At 43.4% G+C, this 25,799-nt stretch overlaps 1 protein-coding gene across 1 annotated transcript in view; it reads left to right on the top strand.

The window, feature by feature from the left end:
• Window positions 1-25,799, top strand: part of fras1 (Fraser extracellular matrix complex subunit 1) — a 265,678-nt gene that overhangs the window by 97,298 nt on the left and 142,581 nt on the right. Inside the window, exons 13-17 of the mRNA XM_071923837.2 lie at window positions 3,901-4,050; window positions 17,429-17,572; window positions 19,883-20,023; window positions 20,971-21,111; window positions 21,623-21,790. Of these exons, the coding sequence (XP_071779938.2) occupies window positions 3,901-4,050; window positions 17,429-17,572; window positions 19,883-20,023; window positions 20,971-21,111; window positions 21,623-21,790 (744 nt within the window). The remainder of the gene's footprint in view (window positions 1-3,900; window positions 4,051-17,428; window positions 17,573-19,882; window positions 20,024-20,970; window positions 21,112-21,622; window positions 21,791-25,799) is intronic.

Raw genomic sequence — 25,799 nt, 5'->3', positions numbered from 1 at the left:
AGCCGTCAATGGCTTAAGGAATGATCTGGTAACTAGTTGGTTGAGACCACTGAACTTTTTTACGTGAACCGTTGGACTAGCTTCTGTATAAGGACACTGAGCTCGTTAGCCTCGTCGCTAACGTTAGCTTTCAGTTGAGTTTTGACAGTTTGCTATATATAACTATATATAAATATGCTTTATTTAACTAGGAAGTCACATTGAGATTAACACCTCTTTTACGAGTGAGACCTAGCCAAGACGGGGTCAAATAGCAGCATCAAACACATAACAGGACAACAACATCAAATCACAACAGCAACAATAGGTACGACAAGAATACATTACATAATACAGTGCATAAACAAAAACAAGGCAGCAATATTTAGTCATGTGTTTGTTAGTTGAAGCAACTGCAGCTAACAGTGACCACTTCCATTATTCTAAGTTTAAAATCATTTAAAAAGATAAGGGTCTCAAGTTTGAGATTGGTCTGCAGATCATTCCAGGACGAAGGACCGTAGCAGAACAGGCTTGATCTGCCAACCTCTGTTCTGCTAGAAAGCTTTAAACTGAAGCGACCTTATGACTGCTTTGCAAAAATAAAAACTTCTGGCTTAAATAAATAGGTAATTTGCCTGAAATAATCCTATAGACTAAAATGTACCAGTGTTGTAGCCTACGCAAAGTGAGGGATGCCCATCCAACCATGCTGTATAAGGTACAGTGATGGGTCCTGAAGCTAGAGTTAGTGACATACCTCAGGGCTGAGTGATGCAGGGGGTCGAGTTTGGACAAGGTGGACGATGAGGCAAACCTATAAATAGTATCACCAAAATCGATCTGAGATTTGAGGCCAGCAACTAAGCGTTTTCTTGATGCCATGGAAAAACAGGACTTTTCACCCAGTGTGCATTTTAATTTCTTTGCGAGATAGTCAATGTGGTGTTTAAAATTTAAGCTTTTGTCCAACCAAATTCCCAAGTATTTGTAATTATCAACGGACTGAATAGAGACACCATCAAGGGTATTGATGGAGAGGGTTGGAGCCTTTGTTCGCCCAGGGGGAAAAAAATCCTAGTTTTAGTTTTGGTTGAGTTTAAAAGCGATTTCAGATCCGATAGGGCGTGCTGCAGGGTGTTGAAATCAGTCTGCTAACACACTCATCTGCACAGTTCTAAAGCAGTGTGAGCAGTGTCCAGACTTGTGTTGTCACCATAGCAACAAACACTTAAAATTCCATAATCACCATTTTATGCTGTACTAGCCAAATTACCAAGGCAAACAGTGGAAGGACCGTTCTATCCATTCAAGTTCTGTGGTTGAGACACACTAGATTTTTCTGTCAGAATACACTTATTCTCTTTTGTTGTTTGGCTAGCAGCCGGAGCAGGTGTCGTTTTCCGTGCCTGAATTTTTTTAATTTTATTTTTTGGCATTTTATGCTTTATTGATAGAGACAGTCAGGAAGGTATGGGAGAGAGAGAGAGAGAGGGGAGAACATGCAGCAAATGACCGGGCCGGATTCGAACCCGGGTCGCTGCAGGAAGGACTGAGCCTTATGGTATGCGCTCTACTCTGTGAGCCACCGGGACGCCCCCCGTGCCTGAATTTTTGTTTGTTTCGACATTGCCTGTTATCAAAAGGGGCACTTTTCTTCTTGCCACTAGTTCGTACAACACTGTGTTAGCATAATAAGCCGAAAGGGGCGCACTAAATTGCAAATAATATAATTAAAGTCGTGTGGGAGCGGGAGCTCGGCGAAAACACGTCTCTCAGTCAGCCATCGTCACGTGACCTCCTACTGTCTTTTGTTCGTTGAAGAAAGAATTGTCTAATTCAGAATAAATACATGAAGGCGGACTTCTACAATGTGGCTACTAATGCATAAATTCAGTCATTTTGTATATATCAAACTATATTGAACTATGAAAAAACATCTGTGACATTCTTCACAGATCACTGCAGGAAATCCAGTTTTAGATTTGTGCATTTCTGCCTCACCAATGACCTATTTGATAGATATTATTCATTTTTCAGTCATTTTTTTAATATATATTCAAACATTCAGTTTAGCTCACGCATGTGCAGTCAACACATGAATAAAAAAATCCAACACCTGCATCCCCTGCATCGGATTGCAACGAATGGAAATGATGCAGCCGGATTCTCTCACCTGAAATGAACTTCCATCAGAGCGCGATGCTTTCTACACACTGTCACCAACTGTGTGTGTGTGTGTGTGTGTGTGTTAACTGCCTGACTGATATTCATAGGAGCCAATAAGGCCGCCAATAGGCCAGAACATACTAAGTATCTCAATCTCGCGCTGTTTCTCGCTCTATTGATCCCACCTCTCTCTTTCTTTCTGCTCTGTCTTCCTTCTCGCTCTCAGCCTCATTTCTCCATGTGGGCGACAGCAGATAATAAAGCTGCGAGTGTGAACGTACACATAAGATAAGGGCTGTCACTTTGTTTGTTTTTCTTTTTACAACTAATTGACTTTACTTCGTTCTCTCCTCCCTCCCCTCCTGCCTCCTGTTTTCCCTCCGACTTTATTCATCTTTCTCTCTCTCTCTCACTCCTTCACTTCAATCTCATCTCGTCATGTGTCTCTCCTCCTTCACTCCATCCTCCTCCACCTCCTTCATCCTGATTGCGATCCTCATCCTCCCTCCCTGCTGCCCTTTCCCATCTCACCTTCCCCTCCTCCTCCTTTCTTCCCCTCTCTCTCTCTCTCTCTCTCTTTGTGAGTAGGTGGGTGGGAATCTGTAAGTTTTAAAGGGGATTTTAGTCCCTTTTTCCTGAGATTTTCTCATTAAATGACATCACAAGTCTCTTCATTGCCAACCCCCGCATTTTCTCGCTCAGTGGTTTCGGTCCCTCCTGGATATGATATTCACGGAGATGTCTGTAGGTAGATCACATTGTGCCAAACAGAGAAGCAGCATTGTGTGGGCCGAAGTGAGAGATTTCCTTTAAGAACATACAGTACTGGGGTGTAATGTACACAATCTTACACTTTCTATATAATAATGCATTCCCTATTTCTCTGTGTGATATGATCTGTTATATGTATCTGTGTGGGCAGGCTACTTTTTTTGCAAAATTCAAAATAGATCTCCACAACATTCTTACTCCATGTTTTTTTTTACTGTGGTAAACCATATTTTGACCTGAATTAGTCCTTTTATTTTGCAGTTTAATCCTTGTCCAGCACCATTGAAAAAGGTGGAACTAATTCAATTCTGGGTAGTGAATCGATTTAATTGATGAACACTTGATTTAACCTGGTAAAAATGACACTTTCGTAGCCAGTAGCAACTTTTTGATTCTTTTCCATTAGTGAAGCGATTCAACGTGTTCTTTAAAGCATTGTTCAAATCAACGATTAATATGTAAATCGACCCATCACTAATGTGCACATTACTTTGATTCATTAATTACAGATGCAACTAAACCTGATTCTTGGAAACAACAGATTATGGAAGAGAACTCACCGGACCTCACGGCTAGTGCTTATCCACCTTTTTCACTAGTGCTGAGCAAAGATTAAACTGCAAAATTTAAAACAAGGACAAAGACCAGCTGGGTCAAAATGTTTTTTTGCCACAATAAAAAACACTAGTGGATCAAGGGTTTAATTACCATTCCTTTCTCTGTGGGTTTCTCTCTCTGGCTGCTCCAGTTTCCTCCGACAGACCAAAGACATGCAAGTCAGTTGGACCGGAGACTCTAAATTACCCAAAGGTGTGAATGTGAGTGTCTGTCTATCTGCGTTAGCCCGGTGATGAACTGCCGACCTGTCACGGATGTTTCCCTGCCCTCTGCTGGGACAGGCGCAAGCCCCCTGCTAAATGAATCTATGAATGACTGACAGGTCAAAGTCTCTCTCTCTCTCCATCTCCTCCTCCTCCGCAGCCTGCCAGTCATCCTGTGCCAGCTGTACCGGTGTTTGGGAGTGCCAGTCCTGCGGCGGGTCCCGGCTGCCCCTGCTGAGCGCCGACGGCGGCCGGTGCCTGGCCTCCTGCCCCCCCGGCTCCTACCGGCACGACCACGCACACTGCCGACGTGAGTACAGAGTGACTTGACGCAGCTTTTGGCGGCCATGTTGGAAGCCGCAAATGTTTTGGCACAACTTCACCTACTAACAAGGTGCATGAAGTGGGCAGGTAACACTGGGAAAGAGGAAAGTCCAGCAGCACCTGCAGTACTGAGAACAAATAAAGAAGAAATAAAGAAACAAATAATGGGTTTTACTAATAATCTTAGGCCATGTTGGAGCTCCAAGGACCTCATTCGCACAATAGGTAATGTTATAGCTAGTGGCTAGTGTTAGCTAGTAGGCTGCATGTAAACATTAACATCGGTTGCTTTACTCAATGAGCCTGCTGGCTAGTTAGCTAGCTAACAATTTGTTCAACTGAGCTGAGACTAGGGCTAAAGACAAGACAATTTACTGTGTCACAGTAACCTACATTTACATTTAAATTTACATTTACCTTATCAGACTATTTACTTTAACTAGTTAGGCCTAAGCCGTTAAATAGGTCTAACTAATGTTAGGCCTATTTAGGGACCACACCACCGCTGTCTCTTGTTAAATATTTAGCCATCATGTGTTTTGGAGTAGAACCTGTAGGGCTAAAGACAAGATAATTTACTGTGTCACAGTAAACTACATTTACTTATAATTTTACTGAATGGATCTACACCCACACCACAACAGTCTTTTTCAGATATCCCCCTTTTTTAGCGCGGTGACTATAGTTAGCCATTATTTGCGCACAGCTCCAACTGACCTCCATGATGGAGCCGTCTATGGATCACACCACTAACTGATTACATGTGTGTGTGTGTAGAAAACCAGGTAGCTTGTTTCTGCAGAGGACACTGTGTCAAGACTTTTCTCTCTTCCCCTCTTCCCTTTCTTCCTTGTCTCCTTTCCCTCCTCATCTCTCCTCTTCTTCCTTTTTGTCCCTCTTCTCTTCCCTCCTCTCCTCTGCGGTTACGTTCTTTACTCCAGTGGTTTGCAACCTTTCGCTCAAAGACTCAAAGATATTTTCCCCATAAATCATCTCACCATTTCCTTTTATTTTAATACAAAATTCTAATATCTCTCAACCGACTAGTCTCCAGAGCATCCGACAGCTGAAAAGACAGAAAAACTAGATTTTTCCCCCGAACAGCAAAAAAAGTGCATCTGCAGTTCCACAAACATGCAGTAAAAAGTGGGACTTCTCCAGTGGCTGCGTGAGTAGATTGGTTTCAGAATAACTTTGAGTAGATGTTCCGACTGAATATTTTACGAAGTGACTAAGAAGAAGCCTCTCTCTGGGGTCCACGTATTATTGCCTCGGTATTATTGCCTCACTGACTTAGCCTAAGAAAAAAGCCGAAAGATAGTCACTCTTACGAGGCACAGCGCCAACGAAAAACCCATCTACTGTACAGATATAGAAGTCCTGCTTTTTATTGCGTGCTCGCTGCACTTTGCCTCAATCCTCCCCAGAGGGATTCTTTGAAAAAAAATTATCTTTGCTTTTGAAGAAGTTACAAGCAGTGGTCTAGTATTGAGAGACATGAAAAGTTTGTCTTAAAGGATAATACTGGTGGGGTTTTTTTTAAGTTAAGGTCCAAGTTGCCCCTCTCCTTTCCATTATTCCTTGTTTTTCTGCACACAGTCAGCATAGTTGCAGATATCAACGCTTGTTTCCCTCCCTTCAGAAGAAGCATGAAAGTACAAGTATGAAAAACAACTTCCACAGAGCGAGAGAATCCATCACGGTGAACATGAAGCCAAACTTTTCTGTTTTTCTCCTCATTTCACTGAGCTGAGTCGAGTCGTTTTTTTCATCGCAGCGCTGCGTTACGTTACGTTCCGCTCTGCTTCCCGTCTGTCAGCTGACACCCGCAGGAAGAAATGGAAGTCTCCTCCGGGAAATAAATCCCTCCAAAACACAAACTTTACTGTCACATCCATGTCTTTTATGGGACATTTTTGTTAGCCGTGACAGCAGTTCATTTCAAGCTAGGTTTGACGCCGTAAAGTTTGTATTTTCAAACGACAAAAAAGTAAAGGTTAAAAAAATCTCATTACGTACAGCGTTGCAAAATGATGGGACATAGACAGAAGTAAATGGACTATAACTCTAAATGCCACCGGTATTCCTCTTTAAAATATACTAATTTGGTTCTGCTGAATAACATTCGAGGAAGAGTTTCTGCTGTGTCGATGCTGGCTAGATGCAGGACTAAAGCATGAAGAGGGATTTCTTCAAAGGCTCCCGCTGTGTACGGTGCTAATACAGGATAAATGCACCAAACATTGACTATTACTGAACCAATCTACCTCACAGGCCTCACAATACTCCAAACCAATAAATAAAACCGTGGTTCAGTGACCAAACCCCCCTTCCTGGACAGGCTAATATACTCCTGATGGCCTAACCAAGCGCCTCCATCGAGTGGGGAGGACCTGCGTTGGCTCCTGGGGATGATGGGTAGAAATAGAGAGAAAGAGAGAGAGAGAGAGAGAGAGGGGGGGGAAAGAGAGAGAAAGAGGGCAAGAGAGTAACCACAATGTGATTACAACCCGGTCAGTACTGCAGCTCAATTTCACACCTTAATGAATATTGTCAGGAGGATTGGAATTCCCATGGATCCCAATGCATAAGCTCCTTGGACCGCCTCAAATAGGATAATACAGTGCAGAAACCCATTGTAGAAAGCCTGCTTCATGCATTTATGCTGCCTCTGTCCTGCTGTAGTACTGCGTACAGTGGCAGCCGTTGGAGAAGTCCCCCCTCATGCATTAATCCTGCATCTACCCTGCATTAATACTGCAGATAATTCTTTCTTGAATGCTGCACAGTAAAAATGAATCAGTACAGCGGTAGCCATCGTAGAAGTCTCCCTTCATGCATTTATCCTGCATCTATCCGGTGTTAATACTGCAGAAAATACTCTCTTCAGTGTTTCTTCAGTATTTTTTCAGCTCTTTTCCTTTGGATCTTAGAAGAACCCCACCAATAAACTCCTAGTTTTTGGAGTGTAGCACAACTGGAGGATTCAGAATCACAAACAGGAATGGTTTTTGGATCCTGGGAGTCACTAGACCTTCTAAAATATGCCTGGAGGAGGTTTGTTGAGCACTGAGCGGGCTGATCGCTTCTCACCGGCTAGGCTTACCATTCCTATCTCTCTGTAAGAAGTAAACGGGCTTCAAGAGACCTTTTTGACTCCTTCAGATTGCAACCGCAGGGGAACCCCAGAAGATCCCTTGAACCTCTTCATAAAGGATTCATGAACCTTGACGGTGCTTCCACAAGCCTCTAACGCAGCCATTCCCAAACTTAAGAAAGCCGCGGCCCAGTTTTGAAATCTGAAAATCTTCCGACCCTCCGGCCCACCCGACCCTTTAATCACAACTCTGATTAACACACGAGACGAAGATTTCCCTATATATTTTTTATTTCATAAACAGAACATGAGAACGTGGGCATACGGCAATGCAGTGCAAATTAATAATCCATCCACATACACGTAACAATTTGTAAAGCAACAAATGTAAGAAATTAAGTGCAAATAGTGAATTGTTAAGCCCGTATCCTGGCTGTTTGACACTGGATAATAAAACGCTTATACATAAAATTTCACAATATCCAACCCAATATCAACATGAAGAAAAAACAGACAGAATTTTTACCATTTTTACTCTTCCCCCGCCAATGATGAGGTATAAGATACATTCTGGCCGGATCAAAAATAGGTCAGATAAATGAAGAATAACACGTAATTTAAATCCCATGGCTTTGTTTCATTAGTTCTGATTACTTTTTTTAATGCAAATATTTAATCATAATTACAAAATTGAAAATTAAAAACTTTTTATTTATTTATTGTAAATGACCTCTCGCGGCCCACCTGCAGTACCTTCACGGCCCACCAGGGGGCCGCGGCCCACACTTTGGGAATCACTGCTCTAACATATTGGGGTTCTTCAAGAAAGGGATATTTTTCAGTTGTTTTTTCTTTGGATCTCAGAGGAACCCCTGATGAAACCCTAGTTTTCACAGTGTAGCGTGATGTCACACTTATCAGAGCTATCCGAATTGAGAATAATTGGCAATAAACTGGGAATAAATTGGGAGTCAATGGCTGTTTCGTTCCTTCTGAAATATGGTTGCAAGAGATTTGTAAAGCACTGAGCGGTCCAATTCCTTCCCTTCCCAATGGACTACAGGGCTAACATTCCTACACTCTAAAAAGTAAAAGCGACCTTGTTTCAGAAAAGAAAGCAATCTTCATAAAAACGTTAAGAAGCCTTTCATCCATTGGCTTGTTTCATGAAAAGAGTTAAAAAACGTGTAAAAAACGGCATTAACCTCACACCAAAGACCACCTTGTATTTCAGATTTTCACTGGATATCCAAATGTAGCGCTCTCTACCCTGATCTCCTGTGTAATAACCTTCTTCAAATTGTTTTTTACAGTGTACAGAGGAACCAAATTGGTGCATTGTAACACACAACTCAAGTGCAGCCAGCTATTTACCAGACCAGGCCTTTTAACTTGAAAGAAAGAAAGCAAAAACCTTTGATTTTTCCCAAGCAATTCCTCTTGGGGACGGAGCAAAAGCGCAGCAGCAGTTGTTCAGCGAGCATGCAGTAAAAAGTGGGGCTTCTATAATCGCCGAGTCTGTAAATCAGAGGGTGCTTAGGTCCAGGGCCATTAGGGTGGATTTAGCCTGGGCCAACTCCAATTCCACGCCTCGCTGATGGGGAGAGAAGGAAGGAAGGGAGGGAGGAGGAGGAGGTGGAGGAGGAGATGGGGAGAGAGGTGCTTGGTGTCGCCCAGTTGACAGTGATAATGAGAGTGTAAGGTGTTTGGAAGATGTTTGGAAGGTGCTGGAGACGTTTCTGCTGGATTGTAGAATTTCTTGGCAGAGGCCCAGGACCACCCAGACCCCTCTGCCTCCCCGTGAGCCTCCCCTGGGGGTGTGGACGCCTCCGGCATGACTGATGGCTTTAGTGTGTGTGTGTGTGTGTGTGTGTGTGTGTGTAAAGTCGGTTTGCTTCTACAGGGGGGCATTGTGCCAAGGAAATTCTCATCTCTTGTCCCATCTCTCCTCTCTCCTCTCTCACCCATCTTTCCTTCCTCCTTTTTTCTCTCCTCTCTCCTCTCTAATGGGTCTCTAGATGTTTGGAGAAGTCAGAGTTTAGCCAGAGTTTTCAGCGCAGGATAGATCTAATATATCTACACAACTTAAAATATGAGATCCAACGGTCGTTGATCTCCACTGCATTTTTAAACACACCTGGTATGCCCTCTTGGTTAGAAACATGCTTCCAGAAGAGAGCTTTTCTACCAGCGTCCCTGTACCGCTTCAGACTTGTGTCGTAATAATTCAAATTTTTCTTCCATTTTCTTTCCCATCCTGGTCGGCTCCTTCCCTTGTTTCTAATCGGGTTTCATTACAACACAAGCATCGCAAAACTTCAGCTAGGATGAACTGAAGATTTGTAGTGGTCTAGTGTTGGTGTAGTTATCCAGCTTTTAACTCTGACAGAAATATTTAGGATATAAATTAGTATTCATCTAACGTCTAAGTAACTTTCCTATTACCTTTCCTGTATTATTTTTATTACCTTTCCTGTAGTTTCTTGGCATTGTTCTGCCAATTGCTGCCGTAGCACCCGAATTTCCCCCTGGGGATCAATAAAGTGAAATCTAATCTTATCTTATCTTATCTTATCTTATCTTATCTTATCTTAACTTGACTTTAACAAGTGTCAAAGTGATGTCAGTTTTCTGAAGAAAGCGTCTTTTGAGGAAAAAAGCACAATACTTTTACTTCACAGTTTTCTGAAAATATAATTGATTTCTGTCTCTATTGATGGTGGTTATGATGCTTTATAGTTTACCCTCCTTTTTATTTACATCACTGCCATCCTGACCTCCCATCAGCACTTCACTGAGAGAGAGAGAGAGAGAGACAGAGAGAGAGAGAGAGAGAGAGAGAGAGAGAGAGAGCAGCTTGTGAGAGAGCCATGTCCTATTTTGTCTCAAACTAGAAAACCTATTGACTTTCATGGCTTTCTTTCTTAGCTATGACTTGAATTTCAAAATCATGCAATAGGTCATGAGTGTCACTTAGTCATAAGATTGTTCTTTGTTAAATCCCAAGAGACAGATTTGAACGATGCGGCTGATAGCACGGCCGTATCGCTCGATTTATTTCTCAGCCGCTTTGATTTAGCGTTGCAGTTTCATTTCAGAGCCTGGAGCCGAGGCAAGCATGACCACAACACAAACTTATGGCTTCCTGCTTCCTGTTTTCCATACTCACAAATACCTTGACATGTTGTAATATCGAATTTGTTCTTCAATGTGGACGTACTGATATAGATATTGTGGAAGATCTGTTTGTTTCCTGCATGCTTGCTGAGCTACTGCTGCACTCCGGCTTCATCAAGTTAAAGTTTTCTTCTATTTTCATGCTGTTTACAAGTTTAAAGGAGCGTCTGGTGGTGGAGAGACACTAGAGGTTTGTGTTACAATATGCTAATGTAGTTTTACTGTGACATTTACGAAGGAATTGTTTGATGTGCTAATGCAGGATCAATGCACAAAAGCAGATAGACCCGGCTACTTGCTGTCGGTGCGTATCAGTTTAACTCAAAACAACATTCATATGTCAACCCGATTCCATTCCAATAACGGGAATTTTCAAAAAGCTCCTGTTTTTTTTTTGTTAGGTTTTGCAAAGCTGCTTTCTCTGTGCTTAGTTTAATTGCTGAATCTCTCATCCCATCTCGCCGTGGACCAGCGGAGGTTCGGGGGACGTGGGACGGGGGGTAACGCAGTAATCGTGCGTCCCTGCCCCGCCCCGCCCCGCCCAGGAGGACATGGAGTAAAGATTATCCGCCGCACCGTGTGACTGTGCATTCATCTCAGCCTCCCCCAGTTTATGTAGAGTGGGTTTTAGAAGAGTTTTTGGCAACTGGCCTGCTAGGATTACATTTGCTGATAAGTTTGCGCCTGCGGGCCGCACAGAGAAATAAATTGCTTTCCAGTGAGGGGCAAGGTAAAGGACGTGTAATCCCCTTGTAGGCTGTAACCCTTTTTTGGGGTTGAGTGTGTGTGTGTGTGGTGGGGTTGTGTGTGTATGTGTGTGTGTGTGTGTGTGTGTGTGTGTGGGGGGGGACACACACACACACTTGGTGACCCAGTCATAAAGATGCAGCCTTTGTACACGTCCAGCTTTTTACTGCATGCTTGCAGAACCTATTTCTGCGTTTTTTTGCTCCGTCTGCAATTAGAATTGTTCGGAAAATTCAAGTATTGCTGTCTTTTGAACAGTCTGGTGACCTGCTGATAAGAATATGACAGATGTTTATTTTTAAATATACTACCTTCGTACTCTACTGTGTACCATTCACAAAAAACCCTGGAGTGCTGATGCAGGATATACTGTATGTGTAAATGCATGAAGGTAAACGATGGATTAATAGTTACTACTGCAAATAGTAGATAAGATAAGATAAACAAGATACATGACTCTACTGTATTCAATAATAACAACATGCTAAGAAGAAGAAGAAGAAGAAGAAGAGGACAGCTAGACAGAGAGACATTAAAATTGAACATGCGAGGGAGCAGATGAAAAAAGGCTTGAGAGAGAGAGAGAGAGAGAGAGAGACAGAGAAAGAGAGATGACAAGAAAACCAGTGTGGAGCGGGAGAAAGGCCAGAGGGGTTATGGGCGAGAAAAGGACTGGGACAGAGAAAAGAGAAAAGAGAGCGTCATGGAAAGAAAGCGAGGGGAGCACGACTTCAAAAGAAGAGAGAGAGAGAGAGAGAAAGAGAGAGAGAGAGGGAGACAGGAGCAAAGGAGCAGGAAGGACTGAGGAGCATAAAAATTGAGAATAAAAAAGAGTGTGAGCGGGCCAGGAAACTGCTTCCACCTGTCAGTCTGCCCGTCACGGTGCATGATGGCTTCCAAAAACCCACCGGCAGCCTCGGCCCCGTCCGCACCGGACGACACAAACACACTCGACTCGACTCGACTCGGCTCGGTTTATCACCCGGGGATGTCCGCTGATTTCTGCAGAGATCATCGTTCATTTAAATCCTGTGCGAATCTGATCTGCCACGTCTGGAATATTTAAAAGTAAAAATTCCAGCGGAAAGACAGAGGTCACCTGGTGATTCGAATCCCATGCAAATTGAACTTTGTATTTTAATTTCTTCTTCTTCTTCTTCTTCTTCTTCTTCTTCTTCTTCTTCATGTGTGATTTCTATTTTCCCCCCCGTCAAGAAAAATGTAAGCAGCAGTGGAATCTATAGAAGAAGGCATTTATGGTGCAAACTAAAATTTTTACTTTGCTAAATCAGAAAGTGATGAATTGTAAAATCTTGAACTCATATTTCGGCAAATTTCATTATCCCATTCAAATTTGTTTCACGAAATGTAGAAGTTAGGCGTTAATTCATTAATCACAAGAGGTCCAACATTATACTAGACCTGTTTATATAGAGCATGTCTCTATTTTACCAGCTATACCAGCTATATCTGATATCTATCTTTTTGAACTGAACATTGACTGGTTACCTGCCAAAATGGCTGACAGAACAGACTAATTTAACCAGCCACAGTGAAAATTTATCACAATTTGCCTGGTGGCTGATGGTAATTTTCCAGAATGAGTGTAAGAGAACAGATGAGGAAAGGCAAGAGAGAAAGAGAGACAGAACGACAGAGAAATTAAAGGTACGGCAGGTTGTATGGAGAGAAGTTTAGCTTATTTTTGTACACAAATGATAACCACCGCACCACAAATAACACCACAGAACAGACAATAATGACTATATCGACTATATCAGGCATGCTACAGTGTGCCGAATGCAGAGAGAGCACACTGGGATTACAATTCATATTATACAGTGATACAGTCTCCTGTTTTCCACACAGTCCTATAGCCGCCCTGCCTACAGTATACTCCCTTACTGAGGCAGGAATGGAAAGCAAGGAGGACCAGATAGAGATGTGGTGAATAGTTAGTCTAGATTTACTGCATTTGCACCTACAAATGTTTAAAAAATTAAAAAGGAAAGAGGAAATGCAATCTGTGTAGATGAGATAAAAAAACAAAAAAAACAAAGGGATGACAAGCAGAGACACAGAATTGGGCAGCAGAAACCAAATGACACGTCCTTAAATTTGATCTATATGTGCTGCTATTGTTTACCTGAATGTTTGTATATTATTCCTTTGTTTAAAAAACAATAAAAAAAGAAGAAAAAAAAGAAACCAAATGACACCAAGACTCAACATGGAGGGGATGGTGCACAAAAAGACATGAATAACAAAAAAAAAGAGAAATAAAATTAATTAAATTAGCCCTGAATTACACAAGAGAGTGACGGTGTGTATACGTTTAGTATGTGTGTTTAAAGAGAAAAATAGGTAGGAAATGTGTGTTGTGTTCTTAAGGTGATAAAGATAGAGGGATGAAAAGAGAGAGAGACAGAGAGAGAGAGAGTTTAGGGAAGAGCTTGAGCTGAGAGGGGGAGGATTTCAGCGATAACACATTTGGTTAACTTCCGGCGCCTCCCATTAATTGAGTGAGATTTTCATCAGCATTTCTTAAATAGCTGTGATTAAATTAATTACACTCTCCTCGGGTGAAAATCTCCCCGTCCCGACGTGTTTTGCTCGTTTTTTTTTATGGCTTCCAAATTCTCCTCACTCCTCCTCTTCACTCCTCTTCCTCCCCCTCTCTCTGTCCTTGACTTTCTCTTTTCTTTCTCTCTCTCTTCCTCTTTTACCTCCCAAACTTTTTCTTTCTCCCTCTCTTTCCCCTCTATCTCACTTTCTTCTTCTTCTACCTTCTTTCTTCAATCTATATTTGTAGAAGATGATGAATGAGTCGGGGTATTGCAGAACGTCTAGTCAAGGATTTCCACACTCTAAAAAACTAGGGATTTACTGGTTGGTTCTTCTGAGATCCAAAAGGAGCTAATAAACATCTTAGGGTTCCTCACTAGAAAGAATGGCCCTATGTTTCAGGTTCCCCGTATGTTTTTAGGTTCATGGAAGTACTGTGAGGGTTCATGAGCCCTTTATGAAGGAGTTCTGCAAGGAACCGTTTGGGGTTCCCCTATGTTTGCAATTTGAAGAAGCCCTAAAGGTTATTACACAAGAAATCAGGGTACAACGTTTGGCTCTATCCAGTGAAAATCTGAAATAGAATAGAAGGTCTTTGGTGTGGGGTTAATGCATCAGAAAAGAATCAAATCCAAAGCACTCTTTATAAACTTGTTAAAAAGCTTTTAATCCATTAGTTTGTTAAGTTAACAGGGTTAAAAACGTACAAAACTCCAAAGCATATATACTCTATATGTACTGCTCCTTAAACGTGCTTTAAGTTTAAGCAGTTTTATACCTTTTTTAACTCTTTTCATCAAGCAAGCCAGTGGATGAGAGGCTTCTTAATGATTTTATGAAGAGTGCCATCTCCTCCTTCCTCCTCCTCCTCCCCTCCTCCTCCCTTCCTTCCTTCTCTCCCCATCAGCGAGGCGTGGAATTGGAGTTGGCCCAGGCTAAATCCACCCTAATGGCCCTGGACCTAAGCACCCTCTGATTTACAGACTCGGCAATTATAGAAGCCCCACTTTTTACTGCATGCTCGCTGAACAACTGCTGCGCCTTTTGCTCCGTCCCCAAGAGGAATTGCTTGGGAAAAAATCAAAGGTTTTTGCTCTCTTTGGAAGCTAAAAGGACGGGTCTGGTAAATAGCTGGCTGCACTCGAGTTTTGTGTTACAATGCACCAATTTGGTTCCACTGTACACTGTAAAAACTAGGGATCCTTTTCTGAAACCCTAAAGGTTCCTCTTACTAGTGTAGAGTGTAGAAATGTTAGCCTAGTCCCATTGGGAGGGGAAGGAACTGGACCGTTAAGTGCATAAAAATCTTTTCGCAACCATATTTTAGGAGGAGAGACAGAGCCATTGACTCCCAACATCTCCAAGTTATTGCTGTTATCGATTCTGACAGCTCTGATATCTGTGTTTACATCACACTACACTGTAAAAACTATAGGGTTTCATCAGGAGTTCTGCTGAGATCCTGAAAAACACCCCTTTCTTGAAGAACCCCAATATGTTACAGGCTTGTGGAAGAACTGTCAAGGTTCATGAATCCTTCACGAAGGGGTTCAAGGAATTTTCTGGGGTTCCCCTTTGGTTGCAATCTTAAGGAGTCAAAAAAGTTCAAAAAGTGACTCCCAGGATCCAAAAACGACTTCTGTTGTTGATTCTGATTCCTCCAGTTGTGTTTTCGTCACACTACACTCCAAAAAATTAGGAGTTTATTGGGGAGTTCTTCTAAGATCCAAAGGAAAACAGAAAAAATATCCTTTTCTTGAAGAACTCCCATATGTTAGAGACTTGTAGATGTATCGTCAGGGTTCATGAACCGTCTATGAAGGGGTTCTCAAAGGAACCAGCTGGGATTTACCCCTGGTTTCAATCTGAAGGAGTCAAAAAAGTTCAAAAAGTGACTCCCAGGATCCAAAAACCACTGCTGTTGATTCTAATTCCTCCAGTTGTGTTTTCGTCACACTACACTCCAAAAACTAGAGGTTATTGGAGAGTTCTTCTAAGATCCAAAGGAAAACAACCGAAAAAATAGTCTTCTCTTGAAGAGTCTCTATTATGTTAGAGAGTAGTAGATGTTCTGTCAGGGTTCATGAACCGTCTATGAAGGAGTTCTCAAAGGAACCTGCTGGGATTTACCCCTGGTTTCAATCTGAAGGAGTCAAAAAGGTTCCTTGAAGCCCTTTTCCTTGTAGAGTGTAGGAATGGTAGTCCATATGTCAAACCTCCTCCAGCTGTATTTTAGAGGGGATGAAAGGGCCGGTGACTCCCAGGATCCCCAACTGGTAGAAGTACCATCAGGGTTCACAAACCCTTTATGACGGGGTTCCTCAGGGAACACTTCTGGGGTCCCTCTATGTTCGCAGTCTGAAGAACCCCTAAAGGTTCCTCGGTGCCTTTTTACTTTTTAGAGCCAAAAAAAACAGTACCAGCCTGTCAATTTTGGATAGAACAATCTGGGAGAAAAAAAGTAAATAGTGTTGTCAGTGCCAAAGTGAGCATTGTTGTGTGGAACCCAGAGGCGTCGCTCCCCTCCTGTGTGTTTTTTTGTTTTCTTATTCTCTTGTTGTCGTGTGTTTTTGTTTTTTTGTAGCGCTCGCTGTCGCATCTGGCTTCTCTCTGCCGGCCGCTGGGAAATCATGAGTAATCATAGCAGTTGGTTTTGTGAATTAGGTTTTGGTGCTTCTCTTTGTTCACACACATGCACACACACACACACACACACGGATGAGTGCACAGGTGCACACACACACACACACACACACACGCATTTGTATTATTACACTTGTGAGGACCTTCCGCTGACTATGTTCATTCCCTAAATGCTAAATCTAAATTTAACTCTTACCAAATTCTATTTCTAACCCTAAACTTAAATCCTTTATTGTCACAAGACACACACACACACACACACACACACACCTCACCTCCCTTCCACCCAACACAGAGCAAAACTTAGTGTACAATCCTTTGTTAGCGTTGGAGACAGTGTGTGCTTGTGTGTCTCTCTCTCTCGCTTTCTCTCTCTCTCTCTCTCTCTCTCACGCTCACACACACACACACACACACACACACACTGTTTTATTCTGACACGGACTCCCCACGTAGCTCAGTCTGTTTGGCCCCTCCTGCTCTCACTCCGTCTGTCTGCACCGTTGTTAGTGTTGACTTTACCAGCGCTCATAAAATACCACTGTCAATGGCAGCTACGCAGACCACACACACACACACACACACACACACACACACACACACACACAAGCTCTGGCCCTTGGGATTTACTTGTTCTATCTCTTGTTCTTACTGTCCAATTATCTCTTCTGTTACAGGGCTTTTATTTGTCTAAAGCAGTGGTTCTCAACCTGGGGGTCGGGACCCCCCAGGAGGTCGCAAGATGTTCTGGAGGGTCATGAGATGATTTATGGGATAGGAAATGCACATATTTTTACTGTGCACAATTATGTGTATTATTTTCTTTCATCTTTGCTTTTTTATTGCGAAATACTGGATTGTTTTCAGCCTCTTGGCCTCCTCTGATAATCAAATGAAACAACCTGAAAAGGGAAAATGAATGTTTGGTTGAGCTCTGCATTATGCAGCCTGTGATGTGGTGTTGGTTTAGGCATCGCTTCACTGTAACGGGTCACAAGCCAAAAAGTTTGAGAACCACTGGTCTGAAGTAATTTGTGAAAACCCAGTTTCTTAAAAGTGCTTTACATTTACATTATGCTTGTAATAAACACTTAACATTTATAATAAACTCTCCCATTCTTCTTCTTTCCACCAGACTGTCACGAGTCGTGCTCAGAGTGCAGCGGACCGGCCCCGCAGGAGTGTGTGTCGTGTTCGGACCCGGCTGCCTTGCTCAAGGACGGAGTGTGTGTCCCCGACTGCGGAGCCGGATACTACAGCCAGCGAGGCGTCTGCTACGGTAAAGCTGCTGCACGTCCACGAGCGTTTCACAGAGGCAGGTTCGGGGGCGGGAAAGGAAAGGGGGCGTGGCTTTGATGCCAGATCTTGATGCAGCAGGGAAATGTCGCAGTAGTGGCCAGACCCAACACACACTCATGTAAATTTTATTCCAGTAAAAGTTTGAATTAGTGAGTTAATCACCTTGGTTGTCATTTTTTACTTTCCTGTTTGGGGAATTGAACCGCTAACCCTTAAACTATTAGAGGAAAAATCAACGTTCGTATACTCTGACACTGTTAGATATCATCAATCTATGATGCTCGATGCATTCCAGGAGTTATTTTGTGATTAAGTGTTGTAATTAACTTTACTGGTGAACCCACTTTCCCTCAACCTGCCTCGTCTACTTCTTCTTCAGTTAGTGATTTTCTGTGTTTCCCAGAATGCCTTTCGACAACCCCAAGAGAACGAGACTGAACTTGTCGCATTCAGCTGTGGGTTATACGTGCGGGTGGCGAGCGATAGCATAGTAAGAGCAAGAGAATGACGGTTTTTCCAGTTGAGAAAAAGCATTTAGGGTGGAGAAATTGGTCTCTCTCCTCTTCTCCGAACGTCTCTCGGTGCAAAATGGCGGCTCTAGAAAGAAGCCCTCGCTCTTTGATTCTGAGGGACTGATACCAAAACCGTTGATGTTTTATATCGCTGAAAAAATGCTGCCATCAAACTCCATTGGAGCTGCTGTATCTCAACATGACGTCATGTCGTCTACGATTGGCCAGTTATCCACGGGAAGAAGAAGACAAATACATCACCAAATAACAAATTGGGCCCAGAAATGCAAAGTACATCGCCGATAGCTGTGTTTTTTTCCTTCAATGCCATTGAGTTACGCAAGGAGAACCTCTGTCAAACGTCTTCACTGTGCAACTTGTCTTCATGAGGAGTGAAAGTCGATCCAAATTAGACGTCGCCGCTCCATGGCGGCGCAGCATATAGTAAACAGAGAGCCATCTGAGAGCCAGGCAGACGGTGAGAGCTTTATTGTTAGCAGTGAACTGGAGGTGAAGGCTTTCTTCGGCGGGTTGTTTACCGTCCCCGCAGAGTTTCGCTCGCCAGCATCCACTCCGCGTGGGACAAAATGATAAGTCAGCGCTAGCGAGAGTTAGCAAACAAATAATTAAAAAAAATACAATAATTAGAGTTCCTCTTGGCCTAATGAGGATTCGAAACCTCCTTGAATAACGGAGCCCGTATGAATATGGATGGTTTCTATTTTGGAGAGGAAATAAGTGGTAAGGCGAGGAGGAGCGAGAACAGACCTCCCTCAGGGCGACGCTGAACTTAGCGGTGCATTGCTAAGCTTTTTCTTTGGTTAAAACTGCCTGCAGGGGTGGAGGGGGAGGGTGGAGGGGGGTGGAGGGGGGTCTGCTTCCCCTACAGCTGGGTGTTTGCTGTTGCCGACGGGCCCTCCTTTTCGAAAATGTCAAAACCTGGGGAACTTTCTGCAAAAAAAGGTCAAATGCTTTGGAACTTGTCAGTTTGTACTTTGAGGTCTACTTTAAAATGTCAAGATCTGGAGAGAACTGAAGTTTTTCTTCCCTCCCGCTTTTCCACTTCAAGGCTTCCTGCGTCTGATTTGATCTGCGTCTTTTTTTGGCCCCGCCAGCCTGCCGTAGGAACACTTTTAGCCTCCGTTTTGGTTGAAGATAAAGACTTGTTTAAGCATGTTTGTGTGCTGAAGTGTCTTGTAGCTATGGTGCACCGCACACACACACACACACACACACACACACACAAATGCAACAGCAACTGACTACCTTCAGTTTAGTTTAGTTTGTTAGTAGTTTGTTTTTAGTTTTTGCAGTGTTTTTCTGTTTCGTGTTTCTTTTGTTCATTTTGAGGTGAGATGATTTAAGACCTGTTTTTTTTATGCAAATAACTAATTTGCATCTGTTTTCTCTTTTTTTAATCATCGTATTTTATTACTGTTTTTATTTATCACTTTGCTTTTATGATTTATCACTGCACAGGTAAACTAAAACTAAAATTAAACGCGCATTAAACACGCACATTTTTAAATCCTACATGCTTCTCAAAATGATCAACGATCAACTCTTGAAGTCAACTTGATTTCCATGGCAGTCCTCAGAAAGTGATTTAAAAAGACTTTAAAAATGACTCAAGTTCAGTGCCTTGTTATATCTGACAGCCTTTCTGGTTTAGAGACTTTCCTTTAGTTCCAGTATAATTCAGTCATTTTTAAAGTGAGCACAAAGCATTTTATCATTCCAATGAGAAGCTGTTAACATTTTCATGCCGGTGTTCACAGCCTGTGATTCGTCCTGTGCCACCTGTTTCCCTGACAACCCCAAGTGCATGAGCTGCCCGCCGGGGACCGCCTTGCATCATGGGAAATGTATTTCCCAGTGTCCAGCTCAGCATTACCTAGACAGCCACAGCAGATGCAGAGGTAAGCTAAACCTTCAACAACTAAAATGGCACATAATACTCACAGGTTTTGCATATTGCTTTTCTTCACTATTTTATTATGCACTACTTTATTCTTCCTACTTCATTTTAATGCTTATGTTCCTTGCTCAAAGCTTAACAGTAATTGCTGAGGGAGGGGAGAGAGTTTCCCCACCCACATTTCCCCAGCTGGTTCTGGGATTCAAACCGGTGTTTTGTAACCTCAAGGCCGCTGCCGCCCCCCTACCTTGTTCATTAGACTGTCAGAAAAGTTTATATATGCGTCTTAATGGGATTATAACAACCTGATCTCACACAAATACGTGAAATGAACACGACTTCTTAACAGCAAATTACGTGTTGGTGGCACGTAAAGTGTTAAAATTCTGTTTTCCCAGCACAAAATGGTTCCATGAAGGCGACACGACTGTAAACAGGCAGTAGAGTCACAGTGAAGCAGCTCAGTGGACAGTCAGGGTGTTGTGGTCGGGTGCTGGATGGGCGGATGAGCTTGACTTCAATGTCGGAGACCGGAGTTCAATTCCCAGCTTGTAGGAAGGGAATTTCTACCATGAGTCGAATTAAAATTTTTAGCTAAAGTTTTTCTTATTTAACCGACCGAGGCCTTTCCCAAACCTTAACCAAGTTGTTTTAGTTGCCTAAACTGAACCGTTAGCCGACCTTTACCTGAAAATGTCCAATTCAATTTGTGGTGGAGGAACGTCATTTTCACATATTTCGTGTCCACAGCGCATAAATCTGTGTTTCAGAGTTTGTGGTCATTTCATGATTTTTTATGAGATCATGTTGGATTATAATGTATTTAATTCAGTCCACTGCTCTTCAAGTAAAGTGTTATGTAAAATGGGAGATGTAGCACTGGCTGCATCTGTGTGGTAAACTGTATTTTCAGTCATTAAATCCCTTCCCTCTGCCTCGTCTTCCCAGGCTGCCACAGCTCCTGCGCGTCCTGTTGGGGTCCCTCGGTATCCCAGTGTACCTTGTGCCCCGCCGGCCTCTCTCTGCACCAGGGCCAGTGTGTGGAGGACTGCGGGGAGGGACTCTACCCCCATGACCACTCCTGCCACAGTAAGACCTGACCCGGACCTGACCCAGACCTGACCCAGACCGCTGAGCAAGGCACAGGGAGGCAGGCGGAGACGTGAGATAGATGGAGAGAGAGAGGGAGGGAGATGGAGAGAAAGAAAGAAAGAAAGAGAGAGAAAGAAAGGAGGAGGAAGCAGGGAGGAAGGGGAGAAAGGAAGGGGATTTAGAGAAAGAGAGCAAGGAAGGGAGGGAGGAAAACAAAGGTACGGAACGATGAAGGGAAGTAAAGATAGATGAAGGGAGAGAGAGAGGTGGAGGTAGGGAGGCAGGAAGAGCAAGATAAAGAAAGAGAGGGAGGAGAGGGAGGGATTTGTTTACGATAATTATACCAAGGTGTCACAATTAATTTCACAATGATACTGATGATTAAAAATTCCACGTAGCACCTTTAACCTTTACAGCAGTTGAATAAAAGTACTTAGTGACTTTCCACCACTGCCTGTCTGCCTCTGTGACCTTTTGCCTGTGAATCCTCCTCTCTCCCTCCGTCCAGACTGCCACCCCTCCTGCCGGTCCTGTGTGGGACCGCTGGCCTCCGACTGTCTCCGCTGCCTCAAACCCGAGGAAGCCCTCCAGCCGCAGGCCGCTCACCTCCGCCACGGCGTCTGCTCCGCCGGCTGTCCCGCCCACAGCTTCCTGGATGAGACGCAGACGTGCAGAGGTGAGTGCGTTTCTGCCATTCGCATAAAGAACCAGTACCTGCAACTCCTACCTGGAGGGTCTCTGCTACACTTGGGTGTGGTAGTTAAGTAGTTACCTAGCGAGCCAATCAGCAGTCACTTTGAGTTTTAGTGATTGGATGAATGATGGTGTAATGTTAACCTTTAAAGTACCGAACTTTGGCACTGAAACATATTTAAGTAGTCAGTCGTACCAACGTGATTTGGACACCTTGTATCTCCAAAATGTAAATTTTTCAGAAGCTAAGAAAAACAGCCTTGTTTTTAGCTTGACCACCATTTATTTTTGAGTTTATCTAAAAGGGGTTTGAAATGGTTTTATAAACACAAGGACTGTAGAATTTTCTCAATCCATAGAAGACCATGTAATCCTTCAAATGGAGTAAAAAAATGAGTATCGCCAAAACTGGAGTTACGAGGTTCCCACATGACAGTGATGTTAATGCATTTTAGCATTAGAGGGTATCGGCACTTCAGTAATTATCTCCTTACAAGTGTTTGACACATGTAAACGCCTGCCGTCAAGATCCAGCAGTGCGGACGCTGCTTTACACTGCGTCCGCTCAAAACACCTCTGTCATCAGAAAGTTTCCTTCGGGTCTTGGCAGACTAGATGAACCAGTCTCAAGTGTATTTGACAATTGAGCCTGGAGTTAGGCTGTTTTTCAAGGCAGACATTTATATGTTCAGACGTCAGACATTTCTAAGCAGATAACTAAGACACTGGTGACATCCTATAATGCGTAAATGCATGAAAATGTGCAAAATATAGTGTAATAGTATAGCATATAGTAGTATAACATACACACAATAGTATAACAATAGTATAACATGAACGCTACATGTACACTACACCTAAATAATAGACATTATGCCAATGTTACAGCCGGAGTATGCAGAGTTTTGGTGTAATCGTAGAGGTTTGGTCAGATCTTACAGGTGTTAGTTTGATGCTAGAAGGATTGAAGATACTGCTTCATTAGGATAGTGTGTGTATGTGTGTGTGTGTGTGTGTGTTGGGTTGGAGGTGGGGGGTAAGGGTTGTGGGAGTGTTTTTTTTTTTTTTAAAGGAAGATGGTGGGTGGAGACGCCTGATTATATTGTTTGTTTGTGTGTCTAATTGCGCGTGTAATTGGCTAATTGTTGAGGTGGGGTTTTAGGTTTGAAGGGGTAGTTTGTCAAGTGAGAAAGATGAACCCCCCCTCCACACACACACACACACACACACACAAACACACACACACACCCCAGCTCCAACATGACCACCACTCTGCTGGAAAGCCAAGAGGTGTAATTTGTTTTTTAAAGTGGAGGAGGAGGAGGGAGATGAAACGGCTGTAATCAGTTTTTCTTTACCTCCTCATATCTTCACTGTTGCGTTGAGAAACACTGAGCTGCGGCTGAGAAATCCAATCCAATTACTGCAATCACCGCTCTCCTTCTTCTCCTCCCTCACAAACTGTCTGTCAAGTCTTTGTGCCCACTGACCGCGGTGCGTTCACAAGTATTTGGCTGGGAAAACAGCATTTGTTCTACCTGCTGTCTCTTCCCTATAGCGCAGCCAAGTCATTCGCCAACGCCAGCGTTTCATTCAGCTCCACTTTTCTCCCAGCTTGCCTTTCATCTGCCGGAGCTGTCGTCGACTTTAAAGAGACAGACCGCACAGTGCCAAACGGTGTTTTAAGGCCTTCAGTTTAACATTTGCATGCAGTTTCAGGCATTTGCTCGACACACTTAGGTTACAACAGTAGAAAACGGTTCAATTCCTAGACCACCGACACAGGGGCTGGACCGTTACCTGGACTCAGGGCTGGACCCACAGAACTTGAATGGATAGAACGGTCCTTCCACTTGCTATGGTAATTTGTCTAGTAAACCATAAAATGATGATGGCAATTATGGAATTTTAGGGATTAGTTGCTATGGTGACAACACAGTTCCGGGGCCAGTTGCATAAAGCTAGTTTAAAACTAGTCTAAGCTCTCTTCTTCAGGCTCTTTCCAAAAACCAGAGATTTGCCATCTTTTATGAAACAGCTTCAGTATTTAAACTTCCCACTCTGACAGGTAGGCTGACTTGTTGCCATAACAACACAGTTCTTAAATCAAGATTAGCCAGGGGGAAGGTGGCTAACTTTCTTACCTCAAAATAAGTCAGTCGTAATATTTAAGTAACAGACAGTCTTAATTAGTCTAGTCCAACCTGAGAATCTAAGACCAGTCTAAGGCTTAGACTAGTCTTAAACTAGCTTTATGCAACTGGCCGCTGGTCTTAGATTCTCAGGTTGGACTAGGCTAATTAAGACCGTCTGTTACTGAATTATTAAGACTGACTTATTTTGAGGTAGGAAAGGTAGCCCCTCCCCCAGGTTAATCTTGAGTTAAGAACTTTGTTGCTATGGCAACAAGTCGGCCTAACTGTCAGCGTGGGAAGTTTAAATACTGAAGCTGTTTCATAAAAGATGGCAAATCTTTGGTTTTTGGAAAGAGCCTGAGGAAGAGAGAGTCTTTAGAGACAGAAGCAACACATCAGAGATCTACAACAATCAAGAAGTAGTAGGAACAGGTAAATATAAATCGATAGCAAGTTTGACTTAAGGTCACATTTAAGTCTAAGACTAGGTCTATCTTTATGCAACTGGCCCTGGACATTAAGGCCGTAAAGTCTGTCACATTTGATTGAGAACTGAGCAGATGAGTCTGTTAGCAAACTGTCAAAACTCAACTGAAAGCTAATGTTAGCGGCGAGGCTAACGTAGCTTCATCACAGAGTGTACTTCTCTCTCTAGCTCTTCTAGTCAACATTAGCATGTTAGCAAACCTAGCTGGTAAGCATCATCAACGTAGCTTAGCCTGCCTTTAGCGGAGAAGAAAAGTTGGTGTTCGCTAACTTCAAACAGCTAACGGACATCGGAACTTAACTACAACCCTTTCTGCTAACTCTGCACAGAAGTTTTTTACCTACTTAAAAAGACAACAGCAGCTGGTAAAAGAGCTCCGCCTAGTGGAGGCATGAGTGACAACAAAGGCCTCCGCCGGTTTTCCACTTTGGTTCTTGCTGTAAAACCAGTGACTTGCTGGAAGTCAGTTTACACAGAAGCTAGTCCTTCGGTTCACATAAAAATGACCGTCCTGGAGCATTGATTTGAATGGGAATGACGGTTCTATCCATTCAAGTTCTGTGGCTGGACCATTACCTGGAGGTTTGGGGGTATAAGGCTGGATCATGGCCTGGATGTTTGGGGGTATAAGGCTGGACCATTACCTGGAGGTTTGGGGGTATAAGGCTGGATCATGGCCTGGATGTTTGGGGGTATAAGGCTGGATCATGGCCTGGATGTATGGGGGTATAAGGCTGGATCATGGCCTGGATGTTTGGGGGTATAAGGCTGGATCATGGCCTGGATGTTTGGGGGTATAAGGCTGGATCATGGCCTGGATGTTTGGGGGTATAAGGCTGGATCATGGCCTGGATGTATGGGGGTATAAGGCTGGATCATGGCCTGGATGTTTGGGGGTATAAGGCTGGATCATGGCCTGGATGTTTGGGGGTATAAGGCTGGATCATGGCCTGGATGTATGGGGATATAAGGCTGGATCATGGCCTGGATGTTTGGGGGTATAAGGCTGGATCATGGCCTGGATGTATGGGGGTATAAGGCTGGATCATGGCCTGGATGTTTGGGGGTATAAGGCTGGATCATGGCCTGGATGTATGGGGGTATAAGGCTGGATCATGGCCTGGATGTTTGGGGGTATAAGGCTGGATCATGGCCTGGATGTATGGGGGTATAAGGCTGGATCATGGCCTGGATGTTTGGGGGTATAAGGCTGGATCATGGCCTGGATGTTTGGGGGTATAAGGCTGGATCATGGCCTGGATGTTTGGGGGTGTTTGGGGGTGTTTGCTGCCCTCCATGCTAGCACCAGGACTTTGAATTCAGTGCGAGCAGTCGTGGGCAGCTAGCCGAGGGAGCGTAGGAGGCGAGTG

This window comes from Centroberyx gerrardi, chromosome 8, assembly GCF_048128805.1.
Source record: "Centroberyx gerrardi isolate f3 chromosome 8, fCenGer3.hap1.cur.20231027, whole genome shotgun sequence".
NCBI classification, from domain to species: domain Eukaryota; kingdom Metazoa; phylum Chordata; class Actinopteri; order Beryciformes; family Berycidae; genus Centroberyx; species Centroberyx gerrardi.
The sequence above is the reverse complement of the archived record's forward strand: the minus strand, read 5'-3'. Positions and strand labels throughout refer to the sequence as shown.